At 43.9% G+C, this 21,744-nt stretch overlaps 1 protein-coding gene across 1 annotated transcript in view; it reads right to left on the bottom strand.

Moving 5' to 3' along the window:
* LOC146195983 (uncharacterized) overlaps positions 1-21,744 on the bottom strand; it is a 65,023-nt gene that overhangs the window by 20,566 nt on the left and 22,713 nt on the right. The window contains exons 2-3 of the mRNA XM_084597986.1: positions 9,395-9,686; positions 6,110-6,253 (exon numbers count right to left, since the gene is read on the bottom strand). Of these exons, the coding sequence (XP_084454112.1) occupies positions 6,110-6,253; positions 9,395-9,647 (397 nt within the window). The 5' untranslated portion in view covers positions 9,648-9,686. The remainder of the gene's footprint in view (positions 1-6,109; positions 6,254-9,394; positions 9,687-21,744) is intronic.

Here is a 21,744-nt window from a genome sequence, read left to right on the forward strand (position 1 = left end):
CCGCAGCTGATGAGCCAAGAAAGGCTTTTATTGCGAAGGAACTACTACGCCAGGTTTCGGCCCGTCGCTTAGTCCGTGACCGCAGTCATGAATGACTTTGAACATCCGTGGAAGAAAACGAAGCCGAAAAGAAGAATAACGCTCGGTCACCCGTAGCTAATGCTTTCGCTCCATATTCGCTTGAGCGGCGTTGAACCATTGTAATTCTTTGGCCTTAATGTCCATCCCATGTGCACAGAAATTCATTGGTGCTAATCTAGAACACATGCAGATGCGGCACATGTCGTAAATTAGAAAGGCAGATTAAAAGGGCGAAATAACCATCTTTACTTAAAATTTAGTTTTACGTTTCTCATTCATTGCGTGTTTCATCTCGTGGAAGCGATTGCTTTCGTGCAAGTACCATCGAAGGTAATATCTAACCGCTAATAAGCAATATCTAGCGGTGTGAAAATGTCCCAAATATGTAATATGACTTCAAAATTTAGTATTTGTATTGATGTTCGATTCCGAACGTCAGCTTCCTATGCACTTTATGATTTAATAGGATGCGACAGTTTTTTGCAAGCAGGATACACTTAATTCCATTTGCCAATGCTAATTATTTTGGCCGAATGTTCAGGGTAATCACCTAGGGCGGAGCAGATTTCAGATAATTGCCTAATTAGTGATTTGTATTCATCCAATGGTAAATGCTAAGGAGTAGTTACTTTCTTATTACCAATACTATGGTTAGCGGACATGGCTTGAAAGACCATCGAGAGCCACGCAGGAACATTGCGTAATTGTACACCATCTAAATGAGGTTCCTTAGTAGCCGAGAAGTTCTTCTTGTAAATACCTTGAAACTTGTATTAAGCTCTGTATTTCTTCCCCATTCGTCCCAATTACAGACGCGCAGCGCCGAGCCGCCTGTAAAACAGTCAATGAAGAGCAGATGTGCGACCCCAATATTACTTTTGCAATTTATTATGCAGTGTTCAAACGAAAGATATCCTCTGCGCCTTGCTGAGACGATAAAGGGGACCCCTACAAAAATAACAAAATAAATACTAGGTCATTTCTTTCACCCATGCTCTGAACTACACGCTTGCCTTAGTAGTAGTGCTCAACGTTCGGGGCCACACACGTAGGCAGCGCAACCAACTTAGTTTTCAGTAAGAACGTTGTAGAAATGTTATCTTCAAGAGTAAATTAATTTCGTGGACCTTCATCTCTTCCTTTAACAAGTAGAGTATATGAAGCTATTCAATTTCAATTTTCCTTCCATGATTGTCAGTCTTCGCACAGTAAGCATAGCTCATATTGTTGACAGTGTGTACTGGGACTGCAGAAACACATACGACTACAACAACAATGCAGTGCTCTCGGAAATACAATATATGTAATAATGACTTGGTGCATGAAAGGTTGCGAGCTACCAGGTGCTCACCAAACTGCGTTTAATAGCCACGCCAGCACTGCTACCAGAATTCTTAGGGCCAAATGTAAACACTCTCCACTTCGTGCTGTGAACGGCAAAATCTTTCCAAGAACATATATTTAGTGTCGGCTTAAGATAGAAGTATAAAAAATGCTAACTGGCTATATTTATTACCGGTTTCTTATCCGAATACGTCGTTAGAACAACCTTATGAATCGGACAAATAGGAAGTTCGTAGCCGCAGATATACTGTCCCACTGTTTATGAAAGGAAGAAAGTGTAGCAGAAAACCATTTCATTGAAGAGAGCGGACATATTTACTGTCGTAAACGTAAGTAGAGTGAAACAGAGGCGTAAGAATCTCGGTGTAAAAGCAACCTCACTAGTGAGGTGCTGCGTTTTCTACAATTTATGGTTTGTAGAACCTGCGTTATTTTATCGCCAGGTGCGCTATTGTTTAGCACGTCGCGCTGCGCAAGAGTGAATATTTATCGCCAATCTCTTGTCTGTTTTTTTTTTTTTTTTTGAAGAGCTAATGGGCAGTGCAAAGTACAGACGGCTCGTATGAAGCACATTATGTATTCTAACAAGCCACTAGGCAACAATGCGATCGCAACTAGACTTCCCGCGCAGCTCCCTGCTTTTTTTTTTTTTCACTTTCTTTGTGCTGTAAACCTTACATTGCGAATATACATGGCAGTATCAAAATTTGAACATTGACAGGAACTAATAAGACACCGTATTCTGCCTGGATGCAAATAGGCCGTCAGCGTCAGCTAGACTGGGGAAACTAAAGATATTTAATAATTGAGGGTCAATTTGCTAGCTAATTCATTATTTTTTAAAATAAATTTGCTTCCAACACCCTATATTTTAAAACTGTTTTTAACCTATACGTTGATTTGTTTCTTGGAGGCAACCTGATTATTTTGCGCATTTATGTTCTGGAATCAATTAAAGCTGCAGACAAAAATACTAAACACAAGAAGACGATTGCTCACGGGGAGACTAGGTAACTAGGGAGTCTAGTTACCTACAGGGAGACTAGGAGTGTAACGTCTAGGAGACTAGGCGTAACGAGGAGTCTAGTCCTCACGGGGAGACTAGGAGACTAGGGAGTGTGTCACGTGCTTGGTAATCACCGGAGGTCATCACAAATACACAAAACATTTAGAGGGCAGCAAATAACATTATAAAAGGCAACGACATGAGTGAAGAAACAATCCAATTAAATACTTCGAATTACGTATACAGGGTCATGCTTTTCCGGGATGGAGGTAACAATTAAGTAACAGCAAGGGAAAGAAAGTGCAGAGCAGCTTCGAAGATACAATTGACAGCGGAACGCGGCGGCAGTCCATCGGTGGGATGCCGCAGACGGGCGGCACTCGAAGGCGACGATCCTTCCGGTGCAGCTCGCGGTCTGAGGATGCGGTGCGGGAGCACGCGGCCGCTCGGGTTTCCTTCTTCGGGAGCGAACTGGGCGGACTGACTTTGGGGCCTCCGCGGCTTCTTTTTAAACCCTTGTCGATGATGCCTTGCGTGCAGGGTCGGAGTCCGAAACAAAACACACACTTAGAGCGCACAAAATAGTTCACTCACAAAGGAAGGCGCACGTAGAGCTTAGAGCGCACAAAATAGTTCACTCACAAAGGAAGGCGCACGTAGAGCGCATGTAGTAGGGGTGACTTTGAGTGAGGGCCGTACGACACAGGCACCACGTACTCTTCTGCTCGAGCCTGGAGAGAGTTGGAGCTAACACAGGGAAAGCTATACTGTTCCGAGGCAACGTGCACGTACGTGTTCTTGCACGCCCGACCGATGGTCACATATACAGGTCCCGTGAACATATGGGGTTTACAGAACAATTCCACGTGTGTATAAATGCAACATGGGCACAATAATGGATGCCGCCTATTCTGTGACAGAGTGTAGAATAAAATCGCCTCTAGCCCCGGAGGCAGAGGTTCTCACCTTTTTTTTTTTTCTTGGTGCTATTGGCCATTATTCAGTATAGTCTTTAATTACAATTGTAAATGTTTTGACGAAGAAAAGCATTCAATTGCGCAGTCTACTGCGAACCACAATATATGAACGACTCGCCTGAAATATTAGGTCGACAAGATTTTTGACAATTTATCTTCGGTACATCAACATAAACAGGGCTCTTCTATTGGTGTAAGGTATATATTTCCATAATGACATCTGTATTCCTGTAGGTGGTAGCCCTCGTAGCGTTGCATCAATTCGTTCTTACTTTGCGCGTGACTGCCGTTGGCTGGCACTACTTCATCGAACAGGGAGTCTCCAAATGTTATAGAGAACAATATTTTGCGCAAATGGCGAATTCATCTCCTGCTGTACTAGGATAACAAATCTTGTTAACAAGCAGGAAGTGTGTGCTGGACACAAAAATAAAAGATTTCGTATGCCTTGAAGCAATGCTAAGGAACTGCATGTGCACTTGTATTCGCTGTCTTGTCGATCTAACAATTGTTTAACGTCTTTTATTTCTGTTTGTGAAAGGAATTCGAACTGGTCTTGATAAGCCAGCTCCTTACAACCTTCTGCACTTAATCCGTTTCAAAGCTTTTCTTTCCGCAGACCACATATCTGGCGTCGCCTTCCTAACGTTCAATTTTCCTTCTCCGCAATTTTTAAAATCATGCTAGGCGTTCATCCAAAGACACCACGGACACGTGAGCTTGGGTGGTTCAGACAGAAATAGGTGGAACGGGTGAGAGGGGACATTCATGCTAAAGCTCGAAATAACGCGGAGTAACCTTTTTTTTTTAAGAGCTGAAATCATGTTCTTTGTCATACTGAGCGACCTCGTAATTACATTCTACCGCACCACTTGAGCGTTCATGAACGCATATTATCGCACGAAATGTTGTTAAATTATAGCACATTATTTCGTATGCTAGCCCACAACGAGCAACTAACCAGAATTTGTTCGCCTGAAATGATACAGTTCACCCTAATAAATCACAGAACTTCGAAGGTAAGACAACATACCTGGGCTGAGCAATAACACGTATGCGAAGATGTTTAATGCGAAACGCCCACAAGTCACAGTGATAGCCTGTTAAGCGACAATTCCACGGATTTGCTTTGTTTTGATAATAGTGGGCAACCAGGGGCGCTCACCAAGGAAACAAGTCACAGGGTGGTATCGGGGATGAACAGCATGAGAACCGGAGGGAGTGGAGGAGAGTGCAGGGAATGAGCGCGCGGAAGGGAGATGTTGTAGTGGCAATGTAATAATGCGTAACAATTGAGTGGTTTCTATAGAAGGAGGAAGGTATGGCGAGAGCACAATTAGGTAAGCAGACGGTTTCATGAGAGTATATCAACGCGTAGCCGGGGGTTGCTTATCCTCGGAGCCATTTTAAAAAAGGGCGCTTAGCGTGGAAGGAAAAAGTGAAGTATGCAGATAGCAAACAGAGATTTTCATGTGAACCGCCCGGAGTTAGCGGAAATGTGAGGAAAACGGTACTGTGAAATAATAACAGGAAGGAATGCACCGCCGCTAGGCTGCTGACACTGGAGCCATCCATGAAAAAAGGAGGAGATAGTGCAGCGTAAGCGGAAGTATGTACAACAATTTTTCTGCAGCGGTTGCTGCAAAATGCTCCGCCCGAGGAAAGATCCAGCCAAGATAACGACAGGTGCAAGGCTGGAGTGCAGGAGTGCTAGGCCATTTAGGAGGGAAAAGATGTTTCCAACACCTCAGCCTGCTTCTGTGGCTCCCGTTTCCATGTTCTCACGAGCTTCAAGTTCACACGCTCCCGCTAACCAACCGCGTTAAAACAGAAGCACGGAGAAAATGTCTCTAGCGCTGGCGATCTTTGAAAAGAAGGGTGTTCGCTCAAGACGGTCACTGCAGTGTTATCTGTTTTAATTCGCCTGCGCCTCTCTGACGAATCGCGAGAGAAAATGATTGATCAGTTCGACAACACCCGACATGAATATCGAGTGGTACTTAAGAATCTTTATCGCTGATGACAGGACGTGTGTTTTGTATGTTGGCGCAAACTGTTTTAGCAGTGCTGCCTTCACCCAATGGTTGGCATGTAGACAAACGTCATACGCTTATGGCTTGTTTAACTGAGCGGCTCCGACAGAACTCATCAAGACTACGATGCTGAATGCACAGCGTGATAGTGGTTTGGAACCTTAAACGAGGTTTTGCGATAGCACAGTGTTCTCTTGACTCGAAACGACGATAAATACGACGATGTTTCTTGCACAGCACGAGGTGAAATAACTTGAGGCGTACGAGTACGTGTGTGCCCTCCGCAATACACATCGAATGCTAGGGGTTGGAATGATGACAAACTGGAATGGTTTAAATGTACGCAGTAGATCAAATGCTCTAGAAAGGCAAAAGTGTTGGCGAAATGTTTTTCTCAACTCTTACGTAAAGCCTATGCAGTCGGGGTTTCTGCCCTCTTATCCTCCGTGTGGTATTTTTATCTAACTCATTTGCGCCCTCTGTGCTGTCCGCGGTCGTTGACGTCATCTATTGAAAGTTAGAGGTTTCAGAAATGCTTTGGTTGGAATTCGCAGCATGGCTTTGAAACAGAAATTTCCTGAGCAAAATGTGGCAAAAATATATCGGACACATTGCATAGAATAATATGCCAGAAATCTAATAGGATAGTAGGTTTCACGTATTCTCACCTTGCAAGAATCCGAATGTGATCGTCATCCACGTAATATTTGGAGCGAACGCAGCAGAGAGCAGTCCAACCCATAGGATCACGCTTCCAGCCATACCAATGGAGAAAGTGGAAATGAAGGGCTGAAGAAGGGCTACGAAGATACCTGGAAAGAGCAGTTGGAGTAAGCGCGGGGATGAGTTCCGATATGATTCGTCGTCGTGGCTATCATTACAAACAATTTGGAGGCGGTTAAATTGGGTATTATTATTATTATTTACTATTATTATTGCTGTTACATTTAACAGGCCATACTTTCTCAAAAATTAGGCAAGTCGCCAGGTTTGTACTTTACTCATGATGAAAGTAATAGTAATAGTAGAAACCTTTAGCCCTGCATGAGTGCAACTAATATCTGAAGAACTAGCTATAAAAAATTATTTATTGCAGTTCTTCATGTTTTCTGAACTTAATATTTATAAACGCTGCTCAAATTTGTTTTATGATCAAGACATGAATACGGTTGAAACCATTTTGCCAAACCCAGCGAGTTTTTTTACACAGTATAAAACCCTTGTACTTTCTCTTTAACTGAGATTAGAAGTGACCACAATAAGGAGTCTTCCTTGAAATGAAAACTTGACATGCATTGACATGCTGCCATTCCTTGAACAGTATGCAATTATACTTGGACATGGGCAGAAATCTGTTCGAATATTTGTACACTGCTCGAACTTGAAACAAACAGAAAAATTATTTCTGAGCACAATATTGTCAAGGGACGACGACGACAAAGTGCTGTGCTCGCGCGTGGATTGTGGAGAACGACGCAGGGTGTGTGATTCGTGCTGGGAGCCGCTGGCCTGAAGTTGTTCGTCTGGTCAGCTACCCCTTTGTAAATATCTGTAAATACATTCGTGTATCTACGTTACATTATTGGTGGAGGTGCTGGGCGTAGCTAAAGAGCCGGGAAGTCGAAGACCGCTGCGGAGTTCCGTGCTTGCTCTAGGCTACCGTGTATCTACGTTACAATATGCATTGTTTAAAGCAGTAATGCTGTATACGTGTAGAAGCTAAACACATACAATAAACGAATTTCAAAATATATTTTTTTTTTCAGTGTAAGGAACACTGTAAACTTGCGGTCTACGCTCTCCCACAGCTTCGGAAATTACCTGCAGCAAGTCGGTTAAAAAACAATAAAACAAATGCCGTATTAAATAAGCAACACTAATATTCTAGATTATAGACGTAGATGTTATTGACGGAAAAAACAAAATAAAATTGCAATCCCAACAATAAATGTTTCCTTCGCTCTTTCTCTGATGGGCTTTGGTGTTTTAAAATCCACAAAGCTTTTGGTGAAATTTTTCATGATGCTTGAATGCAAGCTTGGCTTTGAAATGTGCTTTCAGATCATGTCAAATGCTGCATACAATCCTCCTCTGCATTGCTTTCTTCATATTGGGATTTACCACTGCCGAAACCCTGCAAAAAAAATGAATCCTTAAAAAAAAATGGCTGTTTAATTCTTGTCGGAAGTTTCGCAAACTTGCTTCAATAAGGACTGACGCTTCGTGAAAATTACGTCGTTACAAAATGTAACGTGTAAAGCGGAATTGAAAGAAAATTGTGCTTGTTCTCAAAACACTGCAAAGAAGACAGATACAGCATGAGACACTACACTCTTGCATAATACTGCATAATACGCATCTTCTCGCGTGCCAATTATTTTCCTAAATATTGAGCAATATTTCGTGCAGCCAAGGCCAGCCACAATAAGTCTCGAATTCCTTGTAGTGGAACCTGAATGAACGTCTCAGAAGATACTTTTGTATGGCAAAAATTTAAAAATCTTAAAGGCTTTTATTTTTTATATACTCGCAGCCCCTAAAAGCCCCTACTCTCTTACTAAATCAAATCTCTGTCGACATATCTGTAACGTCTATTGCTTGGATGATGGCACCGTTTTCAAAATACTTTTTAAGCTTTTCCCGTGGTAGAACACGTGGGCGCAAATAAAGCTTATCACAGTCAAGCATGTGAAATTCATTAGAATAAGAGCTTCTGCAACAGCTATGAAATCTTCTCGTCAGGCTAGGTATTGTATGCATTTTATGATAATTTTGTTTGAAGTTGCCTCGGAAGAGCATAAAGCCTGATCATGTGGACATTAGTAGCCGTTCCCGTTGTTTTTTGAGCTCCAAAGCAGGTATTTTTATACGCCAATAGGGCATTTAAAGGGTAATATTCTCCCACCGCCCTATTCCAACTCCTGACCCAAAGAGAAAAAGAGTCCCTTTGATGACCGCTTGCTTGCTGTTTGCTTGACATTGTACTAAAACTGTACTTTTGACTTTTTCGGAAACGAACACCGAAGTCTATCTGTTGTTATTTCTATATTTTTATATATCGGTCGATCGCAATGTTCCGGACATTCTACTATGCGCATGCAGTATTGTTTTCCCATTAACTGATATCTGTTTAATTTCTTATACGTATAAATGTAGGCAGCCCTACTTTGGTGCAAAATGAGAGAAAGAAGATGGCGACACAGTATGAAAAAGCACTGAACAAGGGTTGAGGGGGAGCCTCAGTTCGCTAGCCTAGCCACCTTCTTCTGGGTCCAGAAGAACAGTCCCCTTGTCGAAATGTTAGCTTCGCTTGCGATACTAGATCCCGTATGCGACAATTGCTGCACACTTTATCACTAATCCCCCAATTATTACTCTAGTATCCCACAACGCACTCATTGGAGTACAGTAGTAAGCTACCACAATATGGAAAAGACTACCCAACATAGATGTAACTCCTAACGTCAACTGAGCCATACAAACGTGTCTGCATGCCCTTGGAAATAAAGCATGCCATACTTGGAATCCAAGGGTCTTAGCTTCAATTCCTATCTCCTGCTGACACCTGCCCAACCGCCAAGTCGGCCATACCATGTGAGCTCATGTAATCAAGGGGCTTAATGACGAAACAGTGTCCGATAATGTCACCTACAACTGCCAGCTGAGCGGCATGGAGGCGAAGTTTGGTTCACAGCGCCGACTACAATACTGACGCCATGTTTTCGACGGGACGGGAGCCCTAATTGATCCGCGTAAGAACGTCAGTCCGTAAATCGCATTAAATTGCTAGTGCTTATCTTTGTTACCTGTGTCACTGTCATTTTAGACAGCGAAGTCTCAAAGAAATGCAGTTTCAGCTCGCTCGATGCCAAGAATGTCATGAGAGTCTTAATCACACAGAAAGAACCCGATATGCCAGTTGATATAAAACGTTCTTTGCTGCCAGCACCTACCGGACACGTGGCCCATGATCTGCAGAACGCTTCCAGGCCAAGACGCGTTCTCCCTTGTCGTGTGGAACTCCTCCAGGAAGTATATGTAGAAGAATCCCAGGTTGGAGAGAGACGCCACTCCGAAGAATGCGATGAAGCCGGCTGCCACAGCCACACTCCAGCGGACGTCCACGTCTCGAGGTGGTTTTTCCCGGACGACTGCGGCGTCCTGCCGTAGATTGGTGACTTCTGATTGGGTCTGGCTGGAGGCCATAGTGACGGCCGTTCTTTAGCCACTCCTCAAGATGCCTGTCTAGCGAAGAATACCGAAGACCGGTAGGTTTCAAAACTTTGTAGGACTATTCGTATTGGCATGAAAATGATCTATAAACTTCAATGTTTTATGAGATATAGGACCTCCATTGCTTACTCTGACGACGAGCGGGTTGAAGACTGATACACGTATGGCTAAGCGCAATCTACCTACTGACATTTTACTTCATTTCAGTAGCAAAAGCAAACAAGAGCGCGAAAAATAATGATGACAATAAAAAAAGAGAGAACAAAACCTCAGATTGTTGATTGCGCCTGAATGGCCGTGCTGTTTTCCAATGTGTCTTCTTTTATCTAAACACCACACTAGCCAATTTAAATGCTTATCTTACAGAAATCTTAGTGGAAGGGCACCAGTTCGGCGACACTATCTAGGGCCCACGTAATCAAAGGCGCGATTCCGGGGAAAATCCGGCGTTGCGAGCAAAACAATAATGAGCGAGCTAATTGCAGGTCCCATCACCAGGCAATGACTGGTCAAGGGGCTCTCTAATCGAGTTCAAGCGTATGGCAGGGCCTAGTCGGCAAACATTACCAATGCGGGTAGCTCCTTAGACATAGGAGGCTGACATCAGAATTATTTGATCCCGCGTAAGAAACGCAGGCACGTTTATGCGCCTTCGACATTTTTATATCTATAACCGGGTTGGTTGGTTGGTTGGTTTGTGGGGTTTAACGTCCCAAAGCAACTCAGGCTATGAGAGACGCCGTAGTGGAGGACTCCGGAAATTTCGACCACCTGGGGTTCTTTAACGTGCACTGACATCGCACAGCACACGGGCGCCTTGCTTTTCGCCTCCATCGAAAAGTGGCCGCCGAGGCCGGGATTCGATCCCGCGTCCTTGGGAATAGTAGTCGAGCGCCGTAACCACTGCGCCACCCCGGCGTGAAGCTCACGGTTTGAATACATTCAGGTGTTAGTCTTTCACATAACACTGCGGTTGGCTGCTGCATTCTATTATCTGGGAGAAAATAACAGAACAAATTGGGGAATGAATTAAATAGCGAGTAATGGCGTTCATATATTCCAATCAGAATCCCCAAATGGAGGGACGCGACGTTGTAAGGTCTTATATTTAAATTCCAGCGTAAGTGTCCATCGAATAATTTGTGATGCCGTTTTCCTTTTCTCTGCTAAGAGCGTCCGGGTTGACCGCGACCCCACAGAAGACGTCGCCGTTTTCACTCTTCAGAGCATTACGCCTTGCAGAGAGCTGTTCCACGTCACGTGATTGCGGGCTGCTTAGTCTACAAGCCGAGCGTAAGGAAATAGAACTGAAAAGCGAAACATAAGAGACTTGCTGTCGAATGCGCCGGCGTATCTCTAATTAATTCTATCGTTAGGGAGTGTTTGATCGAGCCAATTTAACACTAATTTCAGCGTCATTGTCATCGTTAGTATCATCCTCACAGTACACAAGGAGAATTACGGTGGGTGTTTCAGGGTCTCGGGTGGTGATGCTGATGGGATTGCACTGCATATGTAAGGCTTGCATGGCGGCGTGACGGGCCGACACCACTAGTTCCGCGAGTCCATAGCGAGGTTCGTCCAAAACCCATAAGAATATGTACACGGCATCTGAATAGGTATCGATAATTTAGCCGATTGTGCACATGAAGTAGTTTTAGCCTGTTGATGCCAGCCAAGGTCTGGCTCATAGTTTTACCTCATGCAACGCTTTGTGAGCTGTTCGCCAATGCAGTTTTTCTTGTGTTCTGTTGTGATGCATTGACGTAAGCAGACAAAAAAAAAGCGTGACCCAGTTGGTAAAACGCTCGCCTGGGGGTCCAAGGGATGGATGTTCGATTCCCCGTAGAGACAGAATTTATTTATTTATTTTCATCTATCTTCCACACGGTGGACGGACATATGACATCATCATGACGCCACAATCTAGCGTTATCCCGCGGAATCTCGCGAAGAAGTGTGGCATTTCTCGTGGCCGAACGCACAGTGTCATGGCCGCGAGTATGAGCCGTTAAAGGCTTTCCTTAAAGGAAGATAAATATGGTATAAAGGAAAACACGCGTGCTTGTATTACGATTGGGCTAAAATATACTGCTTGCAGTAAAGAGGCGTTTCCTGAATTCTGATTGGCTGACAATGTGTAGTGGGAAATACGTCATGCATACGCATTATACGGTGACGTCAAAATGACTTTTCCTGACGCAAAGGGTGTGCCATCATTGATGGCGGAAGTTGGGCGCCACGTTTGGTACCACGTAGAGAGAAGCGCATAAAAGCATGGCAAATTCGACTTGAAGTATAAGCGGCAATTAGATCACTACAGTTTGGTAAACAGTTTGGGGTGTAGTGAAGAAAGCTGAAAATTCTTGTAATTGCTCAAAGCACTGAAACGACGTCATAAGATACTTTTCACCTGCCCAATCATTTAGAGGATTAATAATAAAGACGCAAATTTTTCAGCTGCACGACGGATATGGCGGCCCTCCTGTTGCAAACGCTTTGCCCTCATAGAGAAATGATCGACCGCGCGGTTTTTGAAAGCGCAAAAATGGCGGTCTGCCAACTGAAGCGGTTCATCTGCGCGAGACGAGGCAAAGAGCACCACGATGCTTGCTGATTATCTGTCTGGACGGTTCGTGAGTATGACAACCTGAGGAGGCATATCGTGCGGTGGCTGTGCAAGCAACTTCAGAGCGACATGCAACGAGCGATCGCCAAGGACGTTCTTGAACGCCGGCCCTAAACCCTGCCTTTTAGTTTGTGTAACACTGTGCACTCACTTCAATACTATTGAATTGAAGAGCGTTGCCACGACGGGTGGAGGGGGGGATGCAAGTAAAAGTGCTGACAGCTTCTATTTTAATAAAGGAATGTATGTGCCATGTACTTGTCCCAAGTGTTCTTGCCTTGCACATGCGATGTGTTTCATGTAACGTTTTGTTCAGGTGTGCATGCATGCTCTCCATTTACTGAATTGTTATTAGAAAAAAGTACTCCAGAACACAATACTCTCTAATATTATCATATGGTTACTGACATTTTGTGTTGACTGCTTTTTTAATACTGCCAGAAAATAATCTCCCTTTAATCATTGCTTTGCATTTTACTCTTTCAACAGTGAGGAATATGCACGCGCAGCGCTGCTCTAGCTTCATGGCACGATTTTCTCAATCAGCTTTTGTTTTCTTTCCGCACTCTCGTTTATCTCCCTCAGCATGTGTAGGGTAGCCTACTGGGCATCGCCTAGTTAACCTCTTTGCTTTGCATTCTTCTATTTGTCTCTCTCTCTCAGATATCATTGGCTGTTCGCAGGAACCTATTGGCGCGACAGGACATGAAAGTTCAAGTCTAAGGCCCAGCGTGGGACTTTTACTTTGCGGTGTGTGTGTGTGTGTGTGTGTGTGTGTGTGTGTGTGTGTGTGTGTGTGTGTGTGTGTGTGTGTGTGTGTGTGTGTGTGTGTGTGTGTGTGTGTGTGTGTGTGTGTGTGTGTGTGTGTGTGTGTGTGTGTGTGTGTGTGTGTGTGTGTGTGTGTGTGTGTGTGTGTGTGTGTGTGTGTGTGTGTGTGTGTGTGTGTGTGTGTGTGTGTGTGTGTGTGTGTGTGTGTGTGTGTGTGTGTGTGTGTGTGTGTGTGTGTGTGTGTGTGTGTGTGTGTGTGTGTGTGTGTGTGTGTGTGTGTGTGTGTGTGTGTGTGTGTGTGTGTGTGTGTGTGTGTGTGTGTGTGTGTGTGTGTGTGTGTGTGTGTGTGTGTGTGTGTGTGTGTGTGTGTGTGTGTGTGTGTGTGTGTGTGTGTGTGTGTGTGTGTGTGTGTGTGTGTGTGTGTGTGTGTGTGTGTGTGTGTGTGTGTGTGTGTGTGTGTGTGTGTGTGTGTGTGTGTGTGTGTGTGTGTGTGTGTGTGTGTGTGTGTGTGTGTGTGTGTGTGTGTGTGTGTGTGTGTGTGTGTGTGTGTGTGTGTGTGTGTGTGTGTGTGTGTGTGTGTGTGTGTGTGTGTGTGTGTGTGTGTGTGTGTGTGTGTGTGTGTGTGTGTGTGTGTGTGTGTGTGTGTGTGTGTGTGTGTGTGTGTGTGTGTGTGTGTGTGTGTGTGTGTGTGTGTGTGTGTGTGTGTGTGTGTGTGTGTGTGTGTGTGTGTGTGTGTGTGTGTGTGTGTGTGTGTGTGTGTGTGTGTGTGTGTGTGTGTGTGTGTGTGTGTGTGTGTGTGTGTGTGTGTGTGTGTGTGTGTGTGTGTGTGTGTGTGTGTGTGTGTGTGTGTGTGTGTGTGTGTGTGTGTGTGTGTGTGTGTGTGTGTGTGTGTGTGTGTGTGTGTGTGTGTGTGTGTGTGTGTGTGTGTGTGTGTGTGTGTGTGTGTGTGTGTGTGTGTGTGTGTGTGTGTGTGTGTGTGTGGAAGAGACACACACACACTCTCTCTCTCTGCGCTTCTTTCCGCGCCCTGTACAACTTAACCCGACACAAGATGTTAGAAAGTACACGGTAGCAGATCATAATGTGGCTGTTCGAAAGCGGTGGGCAGCACAGCTAGTAGCTAACCGTAATTGAAACTTTCAGTCATCGAGAGTTCTCCTCGGACATGGACCTTGCCGGCTACGCAGGCGCCTCTCCGCCAGTCCTGGAGCTACTTTGCAAATCTGTTGAAACCTTCTACTTATATCGAGGTCCTTAAACATTTTAGTTCCTGCTTGTAAAAGCCGCTGATAAGTGAATGTGAGGGGTTGGCGGCGCTTATTAGGTGCAATGCCCCCATTTTGAGCCAAATCATTGCGAATACTATGTTACTGTTCTTGCTCTTCAGGTGTAACGCTCGTCGCGTCTCTAAATTTGCTCAGCTTCTCCGTATGCAGCTGCTGTGCACCGCAGCGGTTCGGTTCATGGAGGATCGTCGTTTTTATTATTTGGTGCAAATATTAAAGCGAACGACAGCGCTTTTTTACCACCTTTTCTCCCTTTTTTTTCAGAATGCGTAATCCGATTGTTGTGCTTACATAACCTGGCATCGTTCTACTGCGCACCTCACGCAATTGTCAAAATTTGAACCAAATGGCGAATTATCTAGAATAGGGCACCAGCTCACAGCTAATCATGGCTTGCACTATGACAGGGGGTGCGACATTGCTGTCGATGTCGCACCTTGTCTTTTTGCTCAGGTGTTTTTTTAGCCATAGCGATCTCGTGGCCCGGCGACGGTTTCTTCAATGTGGCTGAAAACCTGCCTCCGCCTTCGGTTTCTACGTGGCAAACGGACGCGTGTGACGCCACACAATCATCGCCTTTCCCGGATATGATTTAACAGTCACCCACTTTGGTACATTCATTCGTCTTGCCTAGCAATCGCCTATTTCAACTGATACAAGGAGGGCGGGAGCACTTTTTAAGCGCTGCTTCGATGGACCGCTGCCGGGGCGCGACATCGCTGTCCACATGAGCTTAACTCGTCTTTCTGTACAGGTTAGTAACCTACGTCTTGTTAGCGGTGTTCTGATCGATATGTGATTGTGGTGTTGTTCTCCGACAGCCTATTGGAGTACGTGAGAAAATGTATCGGTTTACGTGCTTTTGCCTACCATGCTTTCTCTGGATTGCTTCTGCTTCTCTCCAGGGATGTCGAATCAAACCCTGGCCCTGATTCAGATGCTGGTAGGACTCAGGAAACTGCTAGTATTGAAGACATTTATGCGATTGTCCGCAGGCTTGAGCAAGGGCAGACTCGTTTTTTTTCTCCGAGCTGGAAGACGTCAAGAGAGAACAATCTGCTCTGGCTTTTTCGCTACAAGAACTACAAAACACTGTCGCTATTCTCCAAAGTGATCTACTTTTAACGAAGGAAGAGTCCTCAGGAAATTTGCGAAAAATTATCGAAAAAAAACCGTCCCTTACTGAAGAAAACAACCAGACGCGCAGAACTAACCTGAGAGTTTCTGGCCTATCTGTTCGTGAAAATGGAAGTTGGAAAGACTGAGAAAAAGCCGTCGCGTTTTTTGAGACCCAGCTCGAAGAAACTATGAAATAGATGATATCGAATGTGCTCATAAGCTACGTTTTGATAAACATCACATAGGTAACAAAATTTGTGGCTATGATAGCGGGAAAAATCATGGTAACCTAAATAAAAAGATAGCTAAAGGACAATCGCGAAAAAGAACATTCAATGCTGTGTTAGTTCATTGATGAAGCTTGAAAAACAATGTCGACGAGTCCACTGATTTGCTTTGCGCTGCCCAACCGCACATAGCGATTGCAACTGAATCCTGCCTTAATGAATCCGTTGCCAGTACAGAAGTATTTCCGTGTGGTTAGGAAGTTCACCGGCGTGACCGAAACACAAATGGATACGGCATTTTTCTTCTTATCAATGAATGCCTTTAAAGTAGTGAACTGCCTACTTCTTTAAATTACTCTGAATCTGTATGGTGCAGGGTTAGAATGATCAATGTCAGTTACCTCGCTGTTGGTTCATTTTACCGGCCTCCTAGTTCCGATAATCCGGAATCAGGTAACGAGCTATCAGGCTGTTTAACTACCGTAAATAGTGATTATATACATAGGAAAGATTTTAACATGCCTGGTGATGACTGCGAAATTGCAAAAATTTGTGTTCACAGATTCCACTGCCTGCATCTCTAGCCTTTTCAAAGTTCATTACAACTAATGACCTAACCCGATTAGTGTCTGAATGCTCGCGACGAGATCATTCTTCTGCCAGCACTTTGGATTTAGTTTTCGCTATCTCTGAGTCGTTGACCCAAAATGCAGCTGTTATACCGGGCATCAGTGATCACAACTGCGTTGTTGCCACGCGTAGTGCCGCTTCAGATCAGCTCATAAGTACCCTAGTAAGGTCTTTTTTTATGACCGTGGAGGTTACACGTCTTCATCACGAAAGCTTCCTCATTTTTTCCTATTTTTATGAGGGCAGCCAGTCAGTGGAAATGAATGAAACTTGGATTCTTTTAGAGGTGAGGTAGAGGCTTCTTTAAATGAAAACTTCCTACCTTCCAAACTTTTGACAAGGGCCAGAATGATAAACATTGGGTGCATAAGATAATTCGTTCACTGACTACCAAAAAACGCCGCCTATATGCTTCGTATTTAAAGACTTGCGTTCAGTCAGTTTTCTAGGAAATACGTTACGTGGGCTACAGTAATAAAAAAGAAATAAAAGTAAATAAACAAACTTGTATTTCATCGCTTCACGCCAAGCTGAAGGTTAATACTAAATAATTTTGAAAATTTGATAAAACCAGTAGTAAAGAGGCCACCACTGTTTCTAATTTATCAAATGGCGAGAAAACAGTGTTTGATGATTATGAAAAGGCTTGTTGTCTTAATTCCTATTTTAAAGTAGACTTTTCTGAGATTTGCTCTGGTGAGCTACCTGAAATGCAAGAAATAGTCTACGAGAATATGCCTATGTTTACTGTCACATATACCTGTGTTGTCAAGATACTTTCCAATCTGAACAACAAATCCGCTGGCGGTCCTGGTGGCATTCCATCGCAGGTATTAAATTCCTGCTCACAAGAAATTGCGCATTTTCAGTAGCTCTCTTTATTAGATCAATTATTACCATTTCATTACCTGAAGATTGCAGAGTAGCCCGCGTCGTTCCTGTCCATGAAAACGGTCCCAAAAGTGTACTAGAAACCTACAGGCCTATTTCTCTAACTTGCATATGTTTCAGAACAATGAAACACACTATACAAAGTGCTGTGATAGAACTCCTTCAGAGCAATAATTTCTTTTCAAATACTCAACAAAGATTCAGGCCTGGCTTGTCATGTACAACTGAACTGGTAGAGTTCCCCGACGATCTCTCTCACTCTTCGACCTTGAATTTCAGGTACACTTCATGTTTTGGATTTCCGGAAAGCTTTTGATACCGTTCCTTATGCATCTCTATTACATAAATTATCTTGTCTCGGTGTAGACTCTAGTATAGTGGAATAGATTAGAAATACATGTCTGAACGGATGCAGCATGTTTTAATAAACGGCACTAAATCAACACATGTCATCGTAACCTCTGGCGTGCCCGAAGGGTCTGTTCTGTGTGCTTTGCTACTTTTAGTCATTAAATATAATATTGTACAAACTCTAGAATGAAAAGTGAGGTTATATGCTCATGATTGTACCATATATACAGGAATGTACAAACTGATTCTGATGTTAGCAGGTTGCACAATGATCTCAACAAAATTCAAGCTTGGTGCACTAAGTGGGGCATGTCTTAGAACAGCGCTATGTGGCAACTTGTGTTATTAACCCGTAAACGCTTTCCTCGGAGATCAGTTTATAATTTCGACGCTCTACTTCTTGAAAAGGTCCAAAATTACAAATATCTCGGGGCCTATTATTCAGAAGATTTAATATCGCTCAGATATAATGAATACTGAACCTTAAAGTCATCTCGTATGCTTAACCTCGTTCGACGAAATTTTTATAAAGGCCCGCAGAAGGGTAAAGAACTGCATTAGATAACAAATGTTTGTCTGGTACCCTAATACGCTTGCGCGGTATGGAATCCTCATAGCTCTAATCTTACAGAAAACTTTAAAGCATCCAAAACCGAGCTTCAAGATTTGTTTCTCGCAGTTATAACTTCAGTTGCAGTATTACATTATTTAACGGCAACCTTCGTTGGAAAATTCGAATCTATTATATCCGAATTCGGTCTCACAGGATTATATTAGAAATTGTACATTTTTCCTCCCCACTTCCTCTCTAAACGATGTGATCATGAGCTGAAAGTTCTTCAAATGCACTGTCGAACTATTTATTCTTTCCACATGCTTCTGCACACTGGACTAGGCTTCCAAAGAGCATTTTTGAATGTAAACGGTGGTCAGAGTTTGTCGTTATTGTCACACTGTCAGCCGTAGATTTATATCATCCCGTTTACTCCATATCGTTTCACTGGCATTGAGCTTCATGTGCTAGTGGACCCTTACCATTTATTATGTCGTCAATTTTGCACCGCGAATTAAGTGATGGTTGCTTGTAAAATACGGGATTCCAAGGAAAGGTGAGCTTGGCGGGCCGGCAGTATGTTAGGGATGGTTTGTCTGAGATAGAGAACTTCATTGAAATCCGTTCTTTCGACCCATTTTTTCGAACAGTGTGCAAGATCGGCCTCGTTAAAAGGATCAAAGGTGTGAAGCGTGGGAAAAATGTTTCTGTAGTATTTTTTAAATATTCCTCTCATGAAGCAAACTCACATGCAATTGCGAACGGAGTTCTCGATGCTACGCTCTGTAGGTGTCAGCTGTCCGCAGTCTTCTACATTAGGGTTCACTTTCAAGCGCTCCATTCCAGTTACAACAAACAAAAAATGGGAAATATAGACCACACAATATAGCAGAATCTGGAAAGCACGTGGTGTTTTCAGTAATTTTAAGCAAAAGGGTTTGAAATAAAAATTCGGTGATTTGTGGAAGCAAGGCTGCCAGTTACGTTCCTATTTGAACGGTCTGAAAGCTGCAAATTTGCAGTGAGGCTTTTGCAGTTGGCCGGAAGCTACCCCGCTGCAGCTGTTTTAAGACTAGCATTGAACCGACCTTCAGTGCAAGCTTTGGCAGATAAAGCGCGGCAACAAAATGACGTTGTATTTTCGCCTTTCCGACGCTGTGATATTTCTGTTTCCGCAAGCATGTTTTGTTTCATCTCCACCGTAAGGCAGGAAAAAAAAATGATGTAGGCAGGTAAGCAGTAGGTCAAGTATTTTTCTAACACGGAAAAATGTAAGGCAGTTCAGGGTTACGTAATGTAGATCTGAATAATATTTTACTAAAAATCAAGTAAGAGCGAACGCTACAAAGACAAAACAAAAGAAGTCAAAATAAACAAACAATATTCTTCTACGTTCATAAAAACTTGATTATTAGCGCTGCAGTGTTAAAGGCTCTATTACCCGTGAAATCCGGAGCTTTCACTGTCGGCGCGTTTGGATTAGTCGTCGTGGGTGTTGTGAGCCATGAAGGCGAGTTACATGGAATGGCTGGGGGTCAGGCGCTGCCAGCTCAGTCATCTTATTTCAGAAAAATAGGAATATTCCGGAGCCATTGAGCAAGAGACGAAATTCCGGCCACGTAAGGACGCCATCCCGGTTTGGTTAGTTTACAGCTATATAAATATGTTATGTGCTCGGACACATAATGTGGTATCTTACGGCTGCATGCTGATTTGTCTGTGTGAGATAAAGAGGCACAATTTATTGAATTGGGATTTAAGGGAGTATAGACAACGAATTCTTGAGTTCGTATTTTATCCATTGTAATGATAAGGCATTACTGTAAATGGGTAAGTACGTGATATTCGAGCACGACCGGTGAAAAACTTATAGACGAATTTCTTTCCTCATCTGTATCACTTTCAATTTCAGGCGCCAAGAGATGACAGTGTGGTCAGTGTCAAGTCTAGATCAGCTGAGGGATTACGGAAACAGCAATACAATCATTCCTCTGTCTTTTTCAATCAGTTACAACACTAAAGGCAGCCTGACTCAAGAACTGCAATAACAAATAATGAAAATTCAACGATTATATATGTTTTTCTCTCGCTGCGCTGAACCTAGACTTCGCTGTGACGTCCCAGACATCTATCAGCTGCTAAAACCGAAACTCCCAAGGTAAGAAAGTTTAGTTATAAAGTATTGAGCGCTCGTAAGCGAAATTACGTGGTGATCGATATAAAGAAATGTATTATGCATCATGAACAAGAAGAAAAATGGCACCAAAATTAGGTGGTTATACTCCTTGAAGTGAGAAGTAAAGGAAATATTATTACGAACGAGGAAGAAGAGGGCAATGGTGTAGGAAAGAGCGCTCGCGCTAGGCCCCACCGTGATTCATTAATTCATCCCTCATTCATCGACCATCTTCTCTCTGTTCTCTGCGTGCATCGGTTGCCTCCCCGTAAGATTTGGTTGAGGTGCGGGATGATTCAACTCTCCTCATCCTGGTCCAGAGCTTTGGCGCCCTGCGTCTTCTCGCGCCGCTTGCAGATGGTCTGGGAGGCATTCTTTGGCTGGTCCCCAGCCTGCCGGACCCGATGTGACCTTGCCTTTTCACCGCTTCGTTCCCCTGCCCCGACTATAGGACGCGAAGAAGGAGGGAGAGGCACAAGACGGTCGCGCCACGACCTCAAGACACGACGAGAGAGCCGAACATTATATGAGCCCACTGGCCCGATGTGCAAACAAAAGACCCTAGTGACCAAGACCCCATGGCCCAAGACGCCGCTACATTCGAAGACATCACCCCTGCCCATGCCATGCGGTGCGTACCTGGGCCTCCACCCCCGGGTCTTGGCGTCCTGTGGCCAGAAAGCGTCCTGGGCCAGGATTCTTCCGAAGCGATTGTATCGGCAATCTGTTGTCTTCTTTCTTCTTCTTTTTCTTCTTCAGCCTTCTAGTCACACCCATCATCATGTCACGGATCGCATCGACATCAGCAAACTTCCTCGTCCGCGATCGGGACGACCGCTAGGTGGGTCCTGGTAATGTTACGGACGAGGAAGAAGCGGGCAAGAGCGCTCGCGCTAGACCCGCCGTGATTCATTAAATCATTTCTCATTCATCAACCATCGGTTTCTGTTCACTGGGTACATCCGCTTGTCGCCCCATAACAATATGCACGAAAAGGATCCGTTGGGCAAGCCGCAGACAGGTGCCGTTAAAGCTAGCCCTTCATATCTTTAACGCGAGAACTTGTTATCCCACCTGCCTTGAATTAAAAAAAAATCATTTAAAGCACTTAGACATTTCCTAAGGGCGGTAAGGCAAACCCCTTTCCTACGACAGTGTGCAATGATTTGCCGCTTTTGATTCTCTTTTTTTCTTTGGGATCCTTTTTCCCTTCTTGCTCTTTTTTCTTTTTACTTTTCTGCTTTTTCCTTCTTTGCGTTGTTTCCTTGATTCAGCCTTTTTTCCTTTTACTGCTTTTCCCCTCCTTTACTCATGACTAACATTTTCGATGCTGTAGCACAAAGACGAGGCATGACATCACAGCGTTTTTGCACGTTGTTTGCATAATTTAGACATCCGTAGATGTTCTGACGTCTGCACACTGAATCGACGTCCATGGTT

The sequence above is a fragment of the Amblyomma maculatum genome, chromosome 3 (assembly GCF_055883805.1).
Source record: "Amblyomma maculatum isolate TAMU_Amacu chromosome 3, ASM5588380v1, whole genome shotgun sequence".
Classification (NCBI taxonomy): domain Eukaryota; kingdom Metazoa; phylum Arthropoda; class Arachnida; order Ixodida; family Ixodidae; genus Amblyomma; species Amblyomma maculatum.